The following is a 21,439-nucleotide window of genomic DNA, read 5'->3' as shown; positions in this document are numbered from 1 at the left end:
CAGGTTAAGATCCTCCCTGGTAAGCCAGCTCGTGGGCTACACAGAATATTAGAAATGGGTTAGAACAATATGTAAGAGCTAGCCAATAAGAAACTGGAACTAGCCGGGCCAGGCAGTGTTTGAAAGAATACAGTTTCCGTGTAATTATTTCGGGCATAAGCTAGCCATGCAGGCGGCCGGGTGCCGGGGTGCCCTGCCGCAGCTCCTATTTCAACAGGTTGTGAAGGAATAAATAGCTGACCAGCCAACTGAAAGTCAGCTTGGGTTGATGCTGAACACTTGTGTGACCTGGCTTAAAAGGCTTCTGAGTACAGGCCGATTTGTCTCCATCTATAAAAACAGTGTAACCGCCTATATTTGTTTTCTTTACCACTACAGGTACCCTGGAGCTGGAGTTACAGACAGTGGTGAGCCACCATCTGGGTGCTGGGAATCGAACCCCATTCCCCTGGAAGAGCAGCTAGTGCTCTTAACCACTAAGCTACCTCTGAAACTCAAGAAAAAAATAATAATTACTGGTTCCAAGATACCAAAAGAAAGCCACAAAATTGAAGTGAATAAATATTTAATTGACACATTCCTACTTTATTGATTGTTAAATGTAATATCATAAAATATTCATTAATTTATAAATGTCTTAGAGTTTTCATTTTTTAACCTCCTGAAAATTCCCAAGTATATATACAGTGTTCTAACAAGTCAATCACTTATAAATTAGATGAAGTTCACTGCAGCCAAGTAATTATAAAAATAAAAATAAAAGCTCTGTTTAGAGTAACAGTGGTGATATATATTAGAAATGTAGGTGTGTTTATTGTTTTTATTGAGCTATATACTTTTCTTTGCTCCCCTCCCTTCCTCTCCCCTTCTCTTCTTTCCTCTCCCGTGATCCCCATGCTCCCAATTTACTCAGGAGATCTTGTCTTTTTCTACTTCCCATGTAGATTAGATCCATGTATGTCTCTCTTAAGGTCCTCTTTGTTGTCTAGGTTCTCTGGAATTGTGAATTGGAGGCTGGTTTTTCTATGTTTTATGTCTAAAAGCCACTCCTATTATCCTTATTTGCTAGCTCCTATTATTTTAGTTTTCATTGTTGCTGATATTATTGTGTGTGTTTTCACCTTCTTTGGGATCAATTGTCTGTGTTTTTGTTGATGTAGCCAATTTCCTTGGGTTGGAGTTTTCCTTCTAGTTCTTTGTGTAGGGCTGCATTTGTAGCTAGGTATTGGTTAAATCTGGTTTTTCATGGAATATCTTGTTTTGTCCTTCTATGGTGATTGAAAGTGTTGCTGGGTATAGTAGTCTGGGCTGGCATCCATGGTCTCTTACTGTCTGCATAACACTTGACTAGGACCTTCTGGCTTTCATTGTCTCCATTGAGAAGTCAGGTGTAATTCTGTAGGTCTGCCTTTATATCTTACTTGGCTTTTTTCCTTTGCAGCTCTTAATATTCTTTCTTTATTCTGTATGTTTAGTGTTTTGATTATTATGTGTTCAGGGGACTTTTTTTTTGATCCAGTCTATTTGGTGTTCTGTAAGCTTCTTGTATCTTCATATCCATATCTTTCTTTAGGTTGGAAAAGTTTTCTTCTATAATTTTGTTGAATATATTTTCTGTGTTTTGAGTTTAATTTCTTTTCCTTCTTCTGTCCCTATTATTCTTAGGTTTGGTCTTTTCATGGTGTCCCATATTTTCTGGATATTTTGTGTTGAGCATTTGTTAGATTTAACATTTTCTTTGACCAATGAGTCTATTTTCTCTATTGTATCTTATGCGCTTGAGATTCTTGCTTCCATCTCTTCTATTCTGCTGTTTATGTTTGCACTTGTGGTTCCTGATAGTTTTCTCATAATTTCTTTTTTTTTTCTTTTTATTTTTTCTTTCTTTCTTTCTTTCTTTCTTTTTTGTTTTGTTTGTTTGTTTGTTTGTTTGTTTTTCTATAGCTTTGGAGCCTGTTCTGAAACTAGCTCTTGTAGACCAGACTGGCCTCGAACTCACAAAGATCTGCCTGCCTCTGCCTCCCGAGGACTAGGATTAAAGGCATGCACCACCACCATCCAGCATAACTTGTGTTTCTATAATTCCCTTGGCTTGTTTTTTTTTTATTGTCTCTATTTCAGTTTTCAAGTCTTGAATAGTTTCTTTCATATGTTTGATTGCTTTTTCTTGGTTTTCTTTAAGGGATTTGTTGATGTCTTCCTATTTTTTGTTTGTCTTTTCTTCCATTTCCTTGAGGAAATTTCTTATTTCCTCTTTCAGAGTCTCAAACATTCTCCCGAAGTTATTTTTTAGGTCATTTTCTTCTGCTTCATCTATATTTGGTTGTTCAAGTCTTGCTGTTGTAGGGTCACCAGATTTTACTGGTATTGTGTTGCTCTTTGTAGTATTGCATGTGTTCTTATCTTGTCTACCCATCTTTTCCTCTAATTGGTATAGTTGGGGCTGTCTGTGACTCTGGTGATCAATCTTCCAGGTGCCAGTGGATCCAAGGCTCAGATAGTTGCTCCTCCTGGTGCAGTCAGTGTCACAGTTCCAGTTACTCTGTTGGTCACTCTGTTCCTGAAGGTTGCTCAGCGCTCCCAGGGTTTGCTCCAATCGTGTGGAGTTCGCTCAGACCTGCTCTGGCTTAGATTGTCATCTCAGACCTCTTTCTGTAAATGTTTCTGATCTGGATCCACTCCTGTGGAGGTCCCTGGCTTGGGGTTGGTCCTCCAAAGGTCCCTGGCTCAGGCCTACTTACACCCAGACTCACAGAGATTTCTGGTTCCTGTCTACTCAGAGGGGGATAATGTGGAATATTCCTTTACATTGTGTGAATATACTTTATTGTTATTGGTTGAATGAAGAAGCTGAATAGCCAATAGCTGAACAGAATAAGTTTAGGTTGGAGATCCAAACTGGGAATGCTGGGAGAGAAAAAGGACAAAGTATGGAGTCACAAGCAGACACACAGAGAATCAAGATGGGCATGCCATACTGAGAAACAGTACCAAGCCATGTGGCAAAGCATAAATAAAAAATATGGGATAATTTAAATGTAAGAGTTAGCTAGTAATAAGTCTGAGCTATTGGCCAAGCATTGACATTTAATATTGCTTCTGAGTAATTAATTGGGAGAGGCCACCAGCACAGGAAAACTCTGCCTACACTTTGATGTAGAAAGTCCTTCTGCATATGTGTTGCTTTTATTTGTTAATAAAGAAGCTGCTTTCAGCCAATGGCTTAACAGAATAAANTACACACACACACACACACACACAGCAGGCAGAGTTAGAGAGAAGCCATGTAGCTGCCCACAGGAAACAGATGCACCAGAACCTTGCTGGTAAGCCACAGCCCTATGGCAATATACAGATTAATAGAAATGGGTTAATTTAAGATATAAGAGTTAGCCAGAAATATGCTTAAGCTATTGGCCAAACAGTATAATATAGTTTCCAAGTGATTATTTGTTTCTGGACAGCTGGGAACAAATGAGTAGTCTCCTCCAACAACACATTGTGATAATACAAAGGCAACAGCAAAGTGCAGAGTAACATAAATTACAGTGTGCTACTGTGCAGATGAATGTCCAATCCAGTCTCACTTTACTTGTGAATGCCTGGAAACTTCCTGGGGGACTAAGTGATCTCCAGAGACCGTTCTGAAGAGCAGAACTGAAATGTAGAGTTGTAGATAGTCACTTTTGAAATCATATACTCTTTTAGGTACCATTTAGATTTTCCGTCATGACTTATTTTCATTGCAATTTAATACTAATCAGAAAATCACAGAAACCTGTCTGAAGACAGAGCCACCAGCATGAGTTTGAATCTTTGCACCACCATTACAGTATGGTCCTGGATTAGTTTCTTGCTCATTCTAGGTTATAGGTTTTTTTTTTAATCTAAAAAAAGGTGAAGCTAGTAATGTAGTTGCAGTGGTTTGAATAAGAATGACCTCTATAAGCCCATATATTAGAGTGTTTGGTTCCCAGTTGGTGGACTATTTAGGAAGGATTAGCATGTGTGGCCTTACTAGAGCAGGTGTGTCCTTACTGGAGGAGGTGTGCAACTAGGTATGAGCTCTGAGGTTTCAAAAATCATGACAGGCCTGTTCTTACTCTTTGCCTGCTTTCTATGGATGAGGATGTAAGCTCTTAGCTACCGCTCCAGCACCACCATGCCTGTATGCTGCCATGTTCTCCATCATTATGGTCATGGACTCACCCTCTGAAACAGTAAGCCAGCCCCCAGTTAAATGCTTTCTTCTGTAAGCTGCCGCATTCATGGTCCCTCTCACAGCAATAGGAGGGTAACTAAGACACCAATGTTGAAAGTTTCAAAGTCTGTCAGTGCCATGACTACGTAAATGTATTTTATATTTAGAGGCAGACAGCATCGTGCACTCTTCAGGGCCAGGATGACCCACTGAGCTTTCACACAGCAAACTTTTTTCTCCTTTAGTGTCTGCTATCAACAAAGCGGAGTACAGTATCTATCACCTTGCTGTGACAGGCCCTTGCTCCTTTTGTCTCCTTTTCTGTCATTAACCAAATGAACTGGAAGAATGACATTGCTTTTGAAGAGACTATCTGTGGTAAATCATTCTTATGCAAAAAATTTTAATTCTCTAAAAACCCAGTAAACCATCAATTAAGGACCAGAGTTCCAAAGACTATTCTAAGCCATCCTCCCCCTGCATGGCTGATCACAACCCAAGTTGCATACTTTGTTTGGAATGTTGACATCACTTCCTCCTGCCAAGAGCCCTTGACTGCATTCCTCATGGCCTCCTTCAACAGCCAACATGAATGGAGTTTCTCCATTCTGACACAAAGAAAAAGAAGTTAAAATTAATTTCCCCTTGGCATGCGATAAAAGTACTTTGAGAAAGAGCATGCTTCCAATATCTTTTATGCATGATTCTTTTGCTGTTGTTAGAATATATGTGCCAACATATACTGCCAAGACCATACACTTGGTACAGTCAAATCATATGATAATTCTAGAAGGGCAGGCTTCATTTTATACTCATTTTATAGGCAACAAAACCAAACAGCTGGCCATCAGAGCTTCCATCATCTACCTGTTCTAGCCTACTCAGTCCAGCTATTTTCAATTTCTCTGTCTTGCTGACCTGGTCAGTCCCAGGACACATCATGTCTTTTATGGACATGCATGTGTGCACATGTACATACACACCCCAGGAAAACAACAACGACAACAACAAAGAAGCCAACTCTTTCTGCCAAAGACCACTGGAATGGCAAAACAGAGATGACATGTTACCTCCTATGTGAAGGCTGTGGTTTCTGAAATTGATTCTCATGGTATATTGTGTATACAGCTATAATACTATGTTTTCCCCATGATTTTCTTGTCCTGTAGGGCCCCAGAGTAAAAATACATACTTATTCTGAAAACAAATGACTTCTTTCTCTTCCTCTTCTTATCATCATCATTATTGGAAACATTTGTTTTCATTCAATATATTCTGATCACGGGTTCTCTTCCCTCAATTCCTTCCAGGTCCCCCCCTCCCCAATCTCCCCACTCACCCAACTCCAGGCCCTTTCTTTCTCTCTTTCTCTTTAGAAAACAATTGGGCAAACAAACAAACAAAACAGAATAAACATACACGCACAAGAAAAACACACAAACAAAACCCATAAAACTACAAAATCCCAAACCATAATATACAAACAAAAACCAATCAGACAAAAAATATGGAAACAAAGCAATATGAAACAAAATGTCTACAAAACACCATTGATTCATTTCGTGTTGGCATCTACTGCTGGGCATAGAGCCTCTGTGAGTGCGATTGTATATCCAGTGAGATTCCATTGGAGGAAACCAAGTTTTGCTTTGTAGGCAGTTGTTAACAGCGAACAGCTCCTTAGAGCTGGAAGCTTGCGACCACTTCCCCCATCAGTGTTGGGACCTCGCTGGGCTTGAACCTGTGCAGGCTCGGTGGCTGCAGTCACCATCTCTGCTGTGTCTGGAAGACAGTGTCTCTGGTGAGCTCCCTCGAGGTAAATTCAAATGGCTTTCGAGTGAATCAGCAGTTTCCCCAGTGGAGGACACTTGAAGAAAACAGCAAGATCCTGCATGTCCACCTACCTCATTGGTCTCCTTTACTTCAGGCCACTGAGTTAGTAGCACCTGCACCGCTGGGCTGTGGCCATGCATGGCAGCCAGGTGCAAGGCAGTGTTCCCCTCCTGAAACAGAAATTCATTCCTGGTGAAATTGCCTGTGTCGAAACACACCTTCCAACACCAGGCTACAGGGTGATTTCTGGAAACTTTTTCTTTGGTTAAAGCAGAATATAGACATTATCCAGTTTTAAGTAAGGCTTATCAATTTTTAAGTTTTAAATGAAAATCCTTGGCTATTTAATACAGTAGGAGAAAAAAATCATTCTTGCTTAAATTTGGTACTATTAAAAAAAGAAGAAGAAAGAACAACAAAAATAATTGGTCCTAGCCTATGTTAGGTACCCTGATAAAATCAACCTGAGCAGTAATCTTGGTAACACATGTCAAAAGATATATGGTGCAAAACTCCTACACTTTTAATTTCTCATCTGGGAATTTATCTTCAGGAATTATCAAAGATGTCCATGCGGATGGCTACCATGTGAGTTTTCCGTTCACAAGTAATGCGGAACCAAGTCCAGAGCAGTCCTCAAGGAAGGACAGGAGAAGGTTGGGACTCCCCAGGAGTGGATCCTTCGTTTATGAAACAATGCCTCACAGGCAACTTGGAGGCCAAATTCATCAAACTTCTGATTTAGAAGAGCCAAACTCAACATGAAGTAGAAAAATCCATGAAGTAAACTAAATCCAAAACACTTATGGATGGGTGTTGGTGCCTCCAGTACTCGGGAGGCAGAGGCAGGCAGATCTCTGTGAGTTCAAAGCCAGCTTGGTTTACAGTGTGAGTGCCAGAATGATCAGGTCTACACAGTTAAACCCTGTCTAGAAATTTTTTTTAAATGTGTATGGAGCAAAAACTACCAATCATACCCAGTCCTGATGGCACATGCCTTTAATCTCAGCATTCAGGAGGCAGAAGCTGGTGGATTTCTGTAAATTCTTGATATGTAGCCTAGCCTACATATTAAGCTCCAGGACAACCAGGATTACATAAGAGATCAGTCTCAAAAACAACAACAACAACAAACACCTACCAATTATGACAACCTACAGCAAAGGTGGATGGATTTTTATCTGCTAAATCCATGATTCTCTCAGCAGTAACAATTTAAGAACTCTACTGTGGACCAGAAAAGAACAGTCATGCAATCTGCACACTGATTGTTAATCCCCACACCAATTGTTACTGCTCTTTGTTCTCAGCTAAAAAACAAAACAAACCGCTAAGTCCAACTCACATTGTCCTTTTCTGAAGTCTGCAGATGAAGGAAGATAAGCTTTTCAATCATTTCAACATGGCCCCTCTCTGCTGCCAGAAGAAATGGTTTTCTTCCTCTCTGAAATCAATCACAAATTCTACATTTATTTCACATTCAGCAAATAATTGGAGTAACTGGCAAGGAGTGGGTAGCATTTGAAAGGTAAAGAGGCAGCTAAGATGGTGCTTCGTGGACATATATCAGTTCTAGGCCCTTCTCATGGGAAGGCGATGATAATTCCTCTAAAGTGAAGCCAGATCCAATTCTGAATTGTCATTGTTGTCATCAAAACTGTGGGAACCCCAAAACAACAGCGAGTCCATTCCATGGTAACAAGAGAAGCACTCAGAAGAGGTTCTCTGAAGTTCCAGAGAAGGACTGTATCACAGCCTGGTGATGAGATGCCATTTCAAGAGCCACAGCCTAGTGATCAGATGCCAGTTCAAATGCCACAGCCTAGTGATCAGATGCCAGTTCAAATGCAGCAAGAATTCCTGACTGCATCAACCGTTCTCCCGCTCAGCTACCTCCTCCTCCGATCCTGCTGGAAGCTCCTCGGCAGCATCCTAAATCTTCCTGATAAGAACACACGAGACAGAAATTCTTTAGCATTTAACACACTCAGAAACAACATTTGGTCAGATAAAACTGCATTTTGTTTTATTTTTAAAGATGTATTTATTTTTACTTAATGTGTACACGTAGACCTTGAGTGTATGTATGTATGTGTATCTTGTGCATGCACGATCCCCTCAGAGGCCAGAAGAGAACGCTGGGTCAATAAGGGAGGACACTCCCATCAGAGTTGGGGTACAGGACACATCCTGACACCAAATTCTCAGCACCAAGGAGGTTTATTACCTGGGAGGGGTGGTGAGGGGTGGAGGAGCCACAAAGACACACAGTAAGCAGCAGCAAGCATTTTTTTTTCTGGAGTAGGGTTTTAAGGGGGAGTCTGTGCTAGGTAGGGTGAGTTGGTAACCTGATCGAACATGTTAGCCAAATAATTGATTGTTGGACCTTTGTGTTCTGTCTCAGTAATGAGTCTATTATCAAATAAGAGAATGGACCTCAGGGGATAGCTTTAGGAATGTAATCTAATGATTTTTAGCAAGGGGGAAAGAGCAAAACTTGTGTGTGCCTTGTCTGCCATGCTCGGGCCTAGAGCCCTTCAGGATCACCTGGAACTGGAGCTAAAAACCATTGTGAGCCTCCATGTTGGGACTAAGAATTGAACCTGAGTCCTCCAAAAGAACAGTAAGTGCTCTTAACCACTGAACCTTCTTTCCAACCTCCCCTCCCCGCTCAATCCAATTTGAGGCCATATTCACAGGCTGTTATATTCCTAAGAATCAGCCAGAAAACTCTTGAGTGTGAGCCTGTTTGAAATGGAAAGGAGAACCAAAGCGGTGGCATCCAGAAACTCCAGTGAAGAGAAGTGTTTGTAGCTGGTTCCTCAAATATAGAATTCTTGAATAATGGTAATTTCTCTAAGTTTACCTTTTGGTAACGGAGACTGCCTTTGCAATACCCAAATGTCATGAAGAAAAAGGAAAAGATACACAAAAACTGAATTTTTAAACTTGAGCTATTTTTAAAAAAGAAAAAGGAAGCTGAATGACAAAACAGCGATGAATCTTCTTCAACTGAAAAGGAGGAAAATTCAGCACGGCTTCGTGTGTTAACTGAGAGCTTACCAAGATGCCTTTAATGTAAAGAGGGCGCAACAGTCTATAAATAGGGCTCTGAATCTGCCAACTAATCGCTTGCTAGCTATGTTTAACAAAAAGATCATGCCACTCTTTGCTTATAAGGGAGGAAAAAGGAAGAGGAAGTGGCTAAAATAGCCCAGTGCCTATTGGACAAAGTGGAGAACATCTGCTAAGATCAGCTGTGTGGAGATCTGGCTCCATGAATGTGCAGAAGCCAGAGAAACAAGCCAGCACCAAGAAGTTCATGCAGTTCATTGTTCTTAGGCTACACATATTGTCAATGAGAGCCTCCATCTTCAGTTCTTCAAAGTCTGAGGCTTCCCTGCCCTCCTTATTCCCAGGAAGTCACCAGCGGGTAAAGGGAAGGAACAGACAGGTTAGAGCCACAGTCTCCTGCCTACAAGTCGGGCTATGGTTGAAGGATAAAATCTAGTCCGTCTGAAAATGACAGATGGATAGTTACTGTATGTGATTTAACACAAGTATCCTCAAAGGACAACAGCAAACGAAAAATCATATAAACAGCTTGTGGTGATTCATCTTATTTATCAACTTGATTGGCTTATGAGCCGGCTAGGATGTTAGTAAAGCACCCCCAGGCATGTCTGGGAGGGCGTCTCCAGGCAGGACTTGAGGCTTTGACCTAATGAATGGTTTGTTCCACTGATGGACTCACATTTTGAATAGATTATTGGGGGTGACAGAACTGTGGAAGATGGGCCTGGTTGAGGGATGTCAGGTCACTGAGAACCTGTTCTGGGACCTGTCCTGTGCTCGCTCTGTCCTACTGTGCGCAGCTCTGCTTCCTGGCCACCAGGGTGGTAGCTGCCGTGCTCTGCCACACGCTTCCTGCCGTGACAAATAAAATCTCTGTAATACCGAGCAATGATGCGTCTGTCCTCGGAACTGTTCTCTTGGGTATGTGTGCCTTAGGGAGAACAAGCCCGAGTAACACCTAAATCATGAAACGGGGAACAACAGGCACTGCTTATATACCAGATATAGCCATGGCAACTCTTCTAAAAGAAAGCATTTAATTGGGGCTTAACAGGTTTTAGAAGCTTTGCCATCATGGCTGGACAAAGGCAGACCTGACCTGGCGCTAGAGAGGAGCTGCAGGTTCTACATCCGGATAGGCAGGCAGCGGGAAGAGCCAGACACTGGGCCTGGCTTGAGTATTTGGAGCCCCAAAGCCCACTGCCAGGGGCCACGTCAGGAGAGCAGCAGGTGGCAATTGACTTCAGGGGATCAACCCACTCACATGCAAGGTACTGATGGGTGAATCTTGGATGGGCAAGACCCCAGAGCCTCGACCTCAGAATGGCTCTTGCTGTTGCCGTGTCTTTACATGTTTGTCACTGCTATTTTTCTCTGGTATCTGGCATGGGTGTAGGGAGATCTCCACTGCCTTTAATATGGTATGATTATCTCATGAAAATATCTCATTCTACTGGACATTTTTACTGGTGGATTATTATGAAGATGAATTCCTCCTAAAATGTACTGTTTAACTGAAGCAATGATATTATGCAATATAATGTTAGTTTAAATAGAATCTGATGATTGAGAGTCTTTAGTAAATACAGTAAGGAATTACAATAGACGTTAGCTTAGTGGAGAAACTAACATAGGTAAAAGCAAGGTATGGTGTTGCCCCTTTCCCTGATAAAGCAGGGGCTGCAGAGGATAGAAAAGAAGTGCAAGGAAATTCACACAGCTAGTTTCTCTTGAAAAACCATATAGACTGTGGCTTAGGTTAATAAATAAAACAACTGAGTCCCAAAAACTAAGAGCACTCAAGTTCTTTTAATCTTAATGTTGGGAGATGTGGTCACAGGTTTCAGCGTGCATCATAGCTGAAACAAAGCTTTAAATATGTCTTGAGGGTAGATTAAGATGTTTTTGCTAATGGCTTCAAGGTGAAAAACCTGGGAAAGGTTAGAAACACACATAGCTGAGTGAGGGACTTGTTAAGGTCAGGAAACAAGAACAAAGCAGCCTTAGAGTGGTATGGGATTTGTGTTTTAATAAAGAAAGCTTGCCTGCAGAGCAGGAGGTAAAACAACCACACTAGTCAGCGATACAGGTCAGGTAGTGGTGCATACCTTTAATCCCAGCACTAGAGAGGAATATTAGACGGGAGGAGACAGCTCTCACTCTCAGTCTCAATCTGAGGATTCGTGGAGGCAGGAATCCATTTCAGTCTGAGGTAAATATAAGAGCCAGGGGCTGGCTGCTTTGCTTTTCTGATCTTCAGGCAAGCTTTATTTATTAAAACACAAATACTATACATCTATGCATCCCAATTATAATTAGCTGGATTGCCTTTTGTGATTGGTTGGTAATCAAAATGATGATTAATTCCTAGCATCCATTTCTGCCTTCAGCTTCCTCATAAAAAAAAAAAAAACTGTTGATAAATGGGTATGCACCCTGAGGATTTAAAGCAGAGACGACTGATAGTTTTTGAATAATAAAAGTTTAGGTTTATGATTCTTTTAAGATTCCTTATTAGATTACCTTTTGAGATAAATAATAAAGTGATTGATTCTTTCTTTGTAATGACATAATACAGCTGCCAGTAAGAGAACTAACTGAGAAAAACACCTTGTTGGCTTACACTCTGTTCATCTATAACAAGTTGCTTGGGTATGAATATATGTGGGTTCTTGGAATAATTTGTTTTTCATCTATAATACATAAGATGTTTAATCGTGTAAGGGAAATGAGAAACATGTTTTTTTTTTTTACTTGCATTCATTGCATCATCCACTTGAAAAATAGAATGTAACTACATTATAATTTTTATACACTTGAAAGATTCTGCTGGGATGTATAAGCTATAAAGGAATAAATAAAGTTAGAAGACAGACATCAAGAGAAATAGGATGGATACATCTAAATAGAGTTAAGGAAAGAAATAAAGAACAGAGACTTAAGTTTTACTTCCTCAGATAGAAAAGTCAAGCTGAGTGATGTCTATTGACTCCAATGGCTCTCCCTCAACCCCTGAGCTGCCAGAGGACAATCCTCAAGGGAGCAGTAGCCCACCCCCAGTGACATACTTCTTCCAACAAGGCCACACCTCCTACTGGCCACTCCCTGGTGACCAAGCATTCAAGTGCATGAGCCTACGGGGCCATTCTTATTCAAACCACCACATATACCATACATCCACATAATCCATGTATTCATTGATTTTACTGAGTATGCATATATGCAGATATTGTGCTATCAATAGAGTAGCCAGTATCTCTCAGTATCAGTAAAGCAGTAGAGAGGGCTCCTTCTGAGTAGAGAGGCACAGAGGCACTTATTCAAATTGAAAGGCATCAAGAGCTGGTGACAGGGTGGAGTACCACTTAGCATGACTGTGTGTGGGCAGGGAAGGGAACAGCAAGAGGAGACACAAAGCTGCCTATGAAGGTGGCTGTCCTAGGAGAGTAAAAACACCTTTTACCCAATCTCTGCCCATAATCTTTTCCTCTGGAACATGGCCCTTAGCCCATGTTGATGCAACCTTTAACTCTATGACTCCCATTATGTTCACCAAGGACTACCTGCCTGAGTTGGCCACACATCACAGCAGGCCAGTCAGGGTTAGCCATGGATTTTTGCCCCTGACACAGTCTATATTTAGTCTAAAATCCTCGGCTGAGATGTCATCAGCCCTCCTTGTCACTGGATAAGTAGACTGTGAATATGAATGAAGCCAGAACAAGGGAGAGTAGAACCGAAAATAAAAAGAGATGGAGGGTTGATACCAGTACTTGGGAGTCCTGGATCCACACATAACTGAAGTCACTAGTATCTGCACGTGACAAATAAATCCCCCTCTTTAAAAAGTACTGTCATAGATATTTGGTGGAAATTTTTTTTTAACAAGGAAAGGTTTATTTTGGCTCATGGGGACAGAAGTTTCAGTCCACCATTGACTATCTCTGTGGCCTTTGGACTCTGACAAGACAGAGAAGCATCAGGGAAGATGTGTATGATACGGGCAAGACACCTGTGGCAATCCCATAAAGACCAGGAAGGATTCAGAACCAAGACGTACCCTTCAAAGGAACACCCCAACCGACCCACTTCCCCTAAGTAATCCCCACGTCCCACAGTCCCACCATCTCCCAACAGTCTATTCAAACTCTGATCCAGAGTCAACAGATTAAATCATGGAACAAGTCAAAGTCTTCACCGTCTAACCTTTCCTAGACATGCCGTCTCAGGCAGGACCAGATGTGTACCTGCCTGCTTGCCTAGGCATCTCTGTATCTAATCAGGTTGACAATGAAGATTGTAATTCCCAGTGCCTTTGGTTAGTGGCCTTTATTTGTCCAGTGCTGGAGACTGAACCTAGGGCCTCATGCACGTTAGAAAAGTCTCTACCAACAAGAACTTTATCCCCAGGCCCAGGGGTTTCTTTAAAGCAACGGATCCAATATCTTACAACTATGCAATTGGCCTCAATGCCCATTAGGGGATCTTCTTAGGTTCCTGGCCCATAACGTTATCATGGGTCACATTTGGCACTGGTCCACTTAGATACAGGAATCACAGCTTGCCACTGGTCCTGCCTTTCTATATTACACCATTTATTGCATGCGGCACTGCCACACGCTAGGCTTCACCTGACTTTCTCCTGCCGTGGGAAGTGATCAGATAACTCATGTTATATGGTCAAGGTGATTGGCTCAGAATTGAGCACGTGGCTCAATCAGAACCAAACAGAATTGCTTGTGACACTCATATATGAACTTTGACAGGAAAAATCTCTTGTCGTTGGATCAAAATTCGTATGACTATAAACCGGAAACTGTGAACAGACCTCCTCCCACCATGCGTAGGGAGGACGCGCACCAGTGAAGTGACAGTCAATGGTTACAGAAAGAAAAAAAAATGCTGGACCCACCATGTCTGAAATCAGCAAGATACTCCCTCAAAGACCTCATTTATAAGTCAGCAAATCATCTTTGTTTTTCAGCACAGATTAAGATGGTTTTGTTACTTATAACAGAAAGAATTCTAATATATATTTAACAGTTTGGGGTCTATAATTCTAATATATGTATATATTATATGAAATATATGTATAAATCTGGGTTTTTTTCATTACTACAATACCAAAGGCAGGCTACTTTATAAAGTTAAAGAAGTTTGTTTGGGGGGGCTGGAGAGATGGCTCAGAGGGTAAGAGCACTGGCTGTCTTCCAGAGGTCCTGAGTTCAATTCCCAGCAACCACATGGTGGCTCACACCATCTGTAATGAGATCTGGTGCCCTCTTCTGGCCTGCGGGCATACATGCAGACAGAACACTGTAAACAAAATAAATAAATAAAAAAAAAAAACTTAAAAAAAAAAGAAGTTTGTTTGGCTCATGGCTCTAGGAGGGTGAGGTTTAGGCCCGTATCTGGGAAAGGCCTTCTTGCTGGCTGGAAAGTTGCAAGGGTCACAAAGCAAGAGAGAGAGGGAGTGTGTCTCTTCCTCTCATTATAAAGTCATCAGGTTTCAATCACAAGTTTCCATCCTGGTGATCGCTTCTAATCCTGACCCTTTCCCAGAGGTCCCACCTCCCAGGACCAGGGTTGGCTTAATGTCCTTACCATAAGACTCTGGGGGTTAAACTCCTTGTAAGAGTTTGAAGCAACTAATCACTTGTAAGCCATGACAAGGGAGAATATTTCTCTCAAAGGATTAGAGGTCTGTTCTGGTTTAAATTAGCCTGTCCCTTTGTACCCTGAGTTGCTGCGAAGCTTTACATTTTTGTATCGCTACACCAAGTGACAGAGGACCCACACAAAAGAGAGCTTAAGAAAGACTGAGTTATCACAGATGAAGCATCTTGCTTTGCAAAAGAAGAGCTAAGTCTGTGAACTTTGGACGCCCTTTATAGATGTTACCAAGAAAGATAAATGGAAAAGCCAAGTTGGGCAGAGTAGAGTGTTTAACATAATCTTGCTCTTTTAAATACTTCAAAGATGAAGCAATAGGAAGATGTAAGTAATAGGATAGAAGTCTTTTTTCTCGTCTAGGTACATAGGGCAAAAATATCAATAGAAATTTCAAAGCCATACGTGTTTTTGAAAATAGAGTTTCATACCACGTTGTTCCTTCCTTCCTTCCTTCCTTCCTTCCTTCCTTCCTTCCTTCCTTCCTTTCTTTCTTTCTTTCTTTCTTTCTTTCTTTCTTTCTTTCTTTCTTTCTTTCTTTAAACAACACAACCCATCTGAATTATGTTCTAGTGGGCTTCTAGCCAGTGCAGTCTCAAGGGATTCCCTATATTTGGAAGGCAGGAAAACTTCCCAGCCAGATCCAAGAAGAGGGTCTGAGCCCCAGCTTCACGCCCGGAGCAGATCCCCTTGCCTCCTGGCCCAGGATCCCAAGCATTTATTTAACAAGAATAAACAGTATCCAAGGTTCTTGTTCCTTTCTGTTTTTCCTTTGTTATATTTTTTAACCATCTATGTTTTAACGTCATACCTTTAAATTTTTTTGCTTGTAAACAAGTTTGACGCATCAAAATGTTCCATAATAAATTATTTTATGTTTCAATAAGCAGGTACCCAAAGTCCCACCACCTGATCCATTCTTTATCATAGGGATCCTTGAGACACAGCTCCTTGGTTTTTTTGTGTGTATCCATCCACACCCAACAACATTTCCCTTTATGGGAAGCAGAACACAACATAAGGAGAAAACAGAGTAACGAAACAGTCCAGGAAAGAACGCAGGAAGGTCATGTGTGCTCAGAGCTGGAGATGCGGCACACAGGCAGGGAGGTGGGGTTAGACCCAGGCTGCATTCTCTTTTCACAGTACAGTGATGGCTTTGGCTAAACGCCATCTCAGATACATTCGGTCCATGCATCCATGCGTATATAAAACTACTCAAAATCCAAAATATCCAGGGGGGAACAAAGCCTTCTTCTACCGAACATGTAGCATTTTCTTTGTCATTCGCCCCGCAGCAGGCTTTAATAGACCACACAGCATTATCACTGAAACAGATATTAACAGCAATCTAGAGATGCCTTAGAAGGCTCAGGGGGCTCTGTGTAGGTTACATAAGTACTAAACAATTTTATATACGGACTTGAATTTTTGACTGTTTTAGCATCCAAGAGGAGTTCTGGAACCAATCCCTTGTGGATACTGAGGGATGCCTGAATGAGAAAACAGATGTCTTCTCAATTCCCCTTACACTCTTGACTACTACCCCTCCCCTCAAAGATGCTACATTTGACCTACGAGGCTTTCCAGCTCCGATTCTGTTAGGCCAGTAGATGTTCTCAACACACACAGCTGACAGACACCTAGCCAAACATGTGTATGTTTTCAACCAATATTCAAATGGTCTTTGTAGCTTCCCTTCTACTCCCCCCACCCCAGTGTCGCTTCTTTAGTTTTGGTCACAGATAGAGGTTGACATACAGATTCAAAACATTTAGACTACTTAGCCTCAAACTCCTGGCTTTAATCTCTCTCCTACGTACCCTACAGTGATTTATACGGCTGTGTGACTAGGGGACTGTCCGGATTTCCCAATGTCGGCACGTCCTGAACTCCGTCCAAATTCTCTTAGGCCTGGTTAAATTCGTTTTGTCTTAAAGATCTCTTCTGAGAAAAGTTTCTCTTGCCAGAGCCTAGAATTCCCTTTGAGCCAATGAGAAGGATTTCACTAACCCTGTTAGATGAACAGCTCTTTCTGATGAGAAGAGTCTGGGCAAGAGGGTGACACAGTGAGATAGAGTCATCCTTCTTGCACAATGGGTTTTGTGAAATCCCCAACCTTTATACAAACGGTGAGTCAATAGCCACCAGTTCCTGATCCTAGCTCCAAACTGGCTTCTTTGTACCACTTCTTTTAAAAGCTATGGTAAAATAGTCATAACAAAGTTTACCACCCTAATCATTATTAAATGCATAGTTCAATGCCTAGGTCTGGTTGTCTATCGTTTGGGGGGGGTGGGAAGGGAGTATACGAGGCACGGAGATCAGAGGACTTGTCGGAGATGGTTCTCTACTTCCACCAAGTGGGCTCCAAAAATCCGATTATCAGGCTTGTTACCAGGCGTGGTGGCCAGTGCCTCTTTCCACACTGTGCTCTCACCAGCTCTGACCCAGGTACACTGATATCATTATGTAAGCATCACCACCGTGCATCTTCATAGCCCTCTCACCAGCTCTGAACCAGGTACACTGATATCATTATGTAAGCATCACCACCGTGCATCTTCATAGCCCTTTCCGTCTTCCAGAATTGAAATTCTTTACCCAGTGAACAACAATTGCCTGTCCCGACCCTACTCCGCCCCCGCCCTTAACAAGCTCTATTCCTACTGGACTTCTAAGACATTCCTTTCAACTATCTTAGAAAAAGAGTGTATCTTTTTGTCTGTTCCATTAATCCAGGTTCATTATAGAGATAAAAATCAACATTGAGAGAGGCTCTCGCCACACCCCCCAGTGAAGCCCCTGGGCTCATTCTCTTGTAGTCTCTGAACCTGCGTTATCCTAAGGCCTCTCAGTGGCTGCGTAGCTCTACCCAGCACTGAGCTCCTCAGCCTTTACCTCAGCTCATTGCCAGAGGAGGAGGAGGAAGTACAGCCCAGGTCAACAGACTGGAAAAGCGAGAATCCCGGAAGTAGGGAGAGCTGGGTGTGGTGGTGCGTGCTGATTCCAGCGCTCTGGAGGCTGAGGCAGGAGGATCACAGGTTCAGGGGCAGGCTGGGCTATAGAGAAAGCTCCTAAAAAAAAAAAAAAAAAGAAAAGAAAGAAAGCTCCTATCTCGAAAAAATAAGTAAGAGGAAGAGGTGGCTCTTATTAAGCCTGCTTCTGTCCCTGACTCCATCAGCCTGCCTCTTTTTCTTACACACCACTGTCTCCACAAAATGAGTCAGGAGTCTGCTGTGTTCTGGGCCTTAGGTCTGTCCCTGAAAAAAACCGCACATAAGTTGCTTTCCTCTGTGCCTAGCACATTAAGACACAGTCATGAGGTAAAATCGGTCTTCTTAATCTCAAGGCACCATGGCAAATACAGTAAGAGCGTTACAGCCCGTGACTGATTTCTGCATAAATTTGGGTCAAATATATCCAAAGAAGGTCAGGCACTGTAAAACAAAGCTCAAGCACACATTTTGAATACTAATAGCACACATTTTGAATACTAATGGAGGCGGATAGTGTCCAGCCCCCAGCTGGGAAGAGGGAGTGGTGGAGTCTGGCTTTCTCTGCTCTTCCTGTCCTCCCCACAGGCAGAAGCCTGGGCCACTGCCACCAGCAACACTTCCCTTCTGCTCTGTGGTCAGCCAGAGAGAGGCGAGGAACTGGCTACAGGGCCAAGCCTGCTCTCGCAGCCCCACCCAAGCAGGAAGAAGCAGAACTTTGAGGGAGTGTGCGGGCACACCTCATTGGGTTGGTTCAGGTCCTGCAGGTGCAAGTCTTGAATGAGGTAATCCACGATGTGCAAGTTATTGTTCTGAGCTGCGAAGTGGAGAGCGTTCATTCCTTCCTGAAGAGAGCCAGGGTGAAGAAGTAAGGGCTTACCTCAGAACCCCAGAACTCCTGCCCCAGCACTGGTGAGGTGAGCGCTCACACCACCCCCCTCCCCGAGGGACCGGCACACCTACCTGGCTCTTGGCTTTCTGGTCTGCTCCAGCTTTAACTAGCATGAGCATGATCTCGAAGCTTCCAGACCAGGCTGCAAGGTGAATTACTGTCAAGCCGTGCTTCCCCAAGAAGAGAGAAGAGGAGAATCCATTAAGTAATGAACTACCACATTCTGTCTCTGGCAACAAAAGCCTAGGTGACATTAGAGTCCTGGAAAAATAAGAAATAAGTAATTTAATATGCAACAGAAGTGATAATGTAATCCTATAGGGGTCATGTAAGTAATACAGGCACACGTGGGTCTCCAGCTGAAAGAAATAAAATGAAATATTGCCCTGCAATGTACTAAAAATTAGAATACATACAATAGCACAAACAACACAAACAAGGACTAGTTTTGAACTAGACTATAATGTGCACTCTCTTGATTTAGAATGATAAAAGGAAAAATAGAACATAAACCTTAAACAAACGATGCTTTCAAAGCCTATCACTAGTAAAGATAAATGGATCGCCAATCTATGGAATCTTCTTACAAAGCATCATCAACAACAAAAGACAAACCACAGAAGAACATGTGGGTAGATGTGGTTTCCTAGAGCACTAGAAAAAATAAAAAGTGTCATGTCTAAACTAACTGGCAGTTCTACTTAAAATCAAAATATGTGCTGGGCAATGGTGGCACATGTGTTTAACCTCAGCACTCAGGAGGCACAGATAGACAGATCTCTGTGAGTTCGAGACCAGCCTGGTCTACGCAAAGGTTACTTGGAGAAACATTGTCTCCAAAAAAAAAAAAAAAAACAAAAACCAAAACCAAACCAAACCAAACAATAAAGAAAGTAATGGGGTCTAAGATAGCTGAAAAGATGGTATGAGTTGTGCATATGTGTGCATAAAGTAGTCAGACTGAAAGATTCATTTCAGAACTTCATGACCTGTAGAAAGCTGTATGCTGAAATCTTTTTTCTTTCTTTTGTTTTTGCTTTTGTTTCTTGGAGACTGGATTTTTCTGTAGTGTTGGAGCCTGTCCTGGAACTAGCTCTGTAGACCAGGCTGGCCTCAGACTCACAGAGATCCTCCTGCCTCTGCCTCCCGAGTGCTGGGATTAAAGGCGTGCGCCACCACTGCCTGGTTGTAGGCTGAATTCTTAAATCATGCACTGAACTTGCAGAGAGAAATGTGGACGCAGCAGTTAACCCTGGCCCGTCCGGGAAGAAGTAGGGGGAGGTAGATGTAGGCACACAACCCATGGAGTGGTCTTTAGGGGCAGTCAACAGCAGCTCAGACTTGGCTCCCTTCCGCCACTGCCAGGTACTGTCGTGTTGCTCAGTTTAGTTAGGCTCAGCTGCAGCTTCGCATTCCAGACCATTTTGTTTTGTTTTGCTTTGTTTCTGAGACAGTCTCACTATAAAGAGCAGGCTGGCTTCAAGTTTGCCACACTCCTGCCTCAGCCTCCCAAATCCTGGGATCACGGATATCCTCCAACCATGCCCAGTTGTCCTGTTCCTTATCGCTAAGGTCACACGTATTCTTTCCTGTTTCCTTTATCCCTTTCAAAAAAAAAAAAAAACCATGTCTTCTGCACAACCTTCCCACAGCATCATCTGTGCCTCAAATAACGATGGTTTTGATCTGGTACACAGGCTTTTTAGCTGAGCATAACCGAGTAAATAATGAAGAAGTACGGGTGTGTAGACCTTTCTCATTAGTGCCGTGGATAAGACAGACCCCTTGGCATTCCTATGGCTGCTCCAGGCACTGGATTTGGAGAGTTTAGGTTAGGAGTGAACTAGCAGATCCCAGTTTATTACTGTGTAATTCTAAGCCAGTGACTCTTGACGAGGGGCAATTTGTTTCCAGGGGACACCTAGAAATATCTTGGGGGTATTTCTGATAGTCATGACTCAGGGATGATATTGGTACCCAAAGGGCAAAGGCCAGGGATGTTGCTGAGCATGCCACAACACGCAAGGCTGCCCCGCAAAAGGAATGTTGGTCCCAGATGTCATGGTGTATTCCCAGTGTAAGGAAAGCTCAGTGGGTTCTTCAGGCTTCCTTTTACAAGGAGCAATGGCCCATCATGATTAGTCGAGGTTCTCTGAGCAGCATTAGCCACGATTCTCCCTCTTCATTCAGGTTCCCCTACTCTCGCTGCTCCATATTCAGTGTCTAAATCTGGCTGCAGATATTTGGGACAGGCTCAAATCACATAGTGACAAACCCTCTTTCCCCTAAGAGATCACTGCTAATTTTGAAGTGAACAGTCTTTATAAACTCCTAGCTCTGACTGCAAAATCTAAACCCTGGGAATCAAAGCAGCAAGCAACTTGGTTTCTGCAACCACAGATTCCTACTGGAGCCATTGTTCCTCAGAGGCAATGAATCACAGTGTATAGACGAGCATCTCCCCAGAGCATCCTCCATGCCACAAAGTAGGCAAGCTGGAGCCCATGACATGGGTGACACTGAGTTCACGTGCTTTTCAAAGTATAAAATGCTGGGACGTCACTGATAACCAACTTGGTTCCCATAACCAGCCTGGTCATAGGTGAGGAACGTCACAGAAAAGCAGGTCTATCTCTGAGCTTTGCTTATGTCTGGGAGCTTTGTTCACCCTAATTAAGACCCTCCTGTTATTTAGCTCATCTCAAAGCTCATGAATGTCACCCACCTTCATCCTTAGTGGCCGAGCCAGGCATCTGCCCCTGAGTCTCAATG

At 42.5% G+C, this 21,439-nt stretch overlaps 1 protein-coding gene across 1 annotated transcript in view; it reads right to left on the bottom strand.

The window, feature by feature from the left end:
* Positions 1-21,439, bottom strand: part of Ankdd1b (ankyrin repeat and death domain containing 1B) — a 62,632-nt gene that overhangs the window by 26,337 nt on the left and 14,856 nt on the right. Inside the window, 5 exon segments of the mRNA XM_050153816.1 lie at positions 4,711-4,809; positions 6,106-6,204; positions 7,380-7,478; positions 18,516-18,620; positions 18,739-18,837. Of these exon segments, the coding sequence (XP_050009773.1) occupies positions 4,711-4,809; positions 6,106-6,204; positions 7,380-7,478; positions 18,516-18,620; positions 18,739-18,837 (501 nt within the window).

The sequence above is a fragment of the Alexandromys fortis genome, unplaced genomic scaffold (genome assembly GCF_014885135.2).
Source record: "Alexandromys fortis isolate MF-2015 unplaced genomic scaffold, M_Fortis_MF-2015_v1.1 scaffold_79, whole genome shotgun sequence".
NCBI lineage: Eukaryota > Metazoa > Chordata > Mammalia > Rodentia > Cricetidae > Alexandromys > Alexandromys fortis.
The sequence above is the reverse complement of the archived record's forward strand: the minus strand, read 5'-3'. Positions and strand labels throughout refer to the sequence as shown.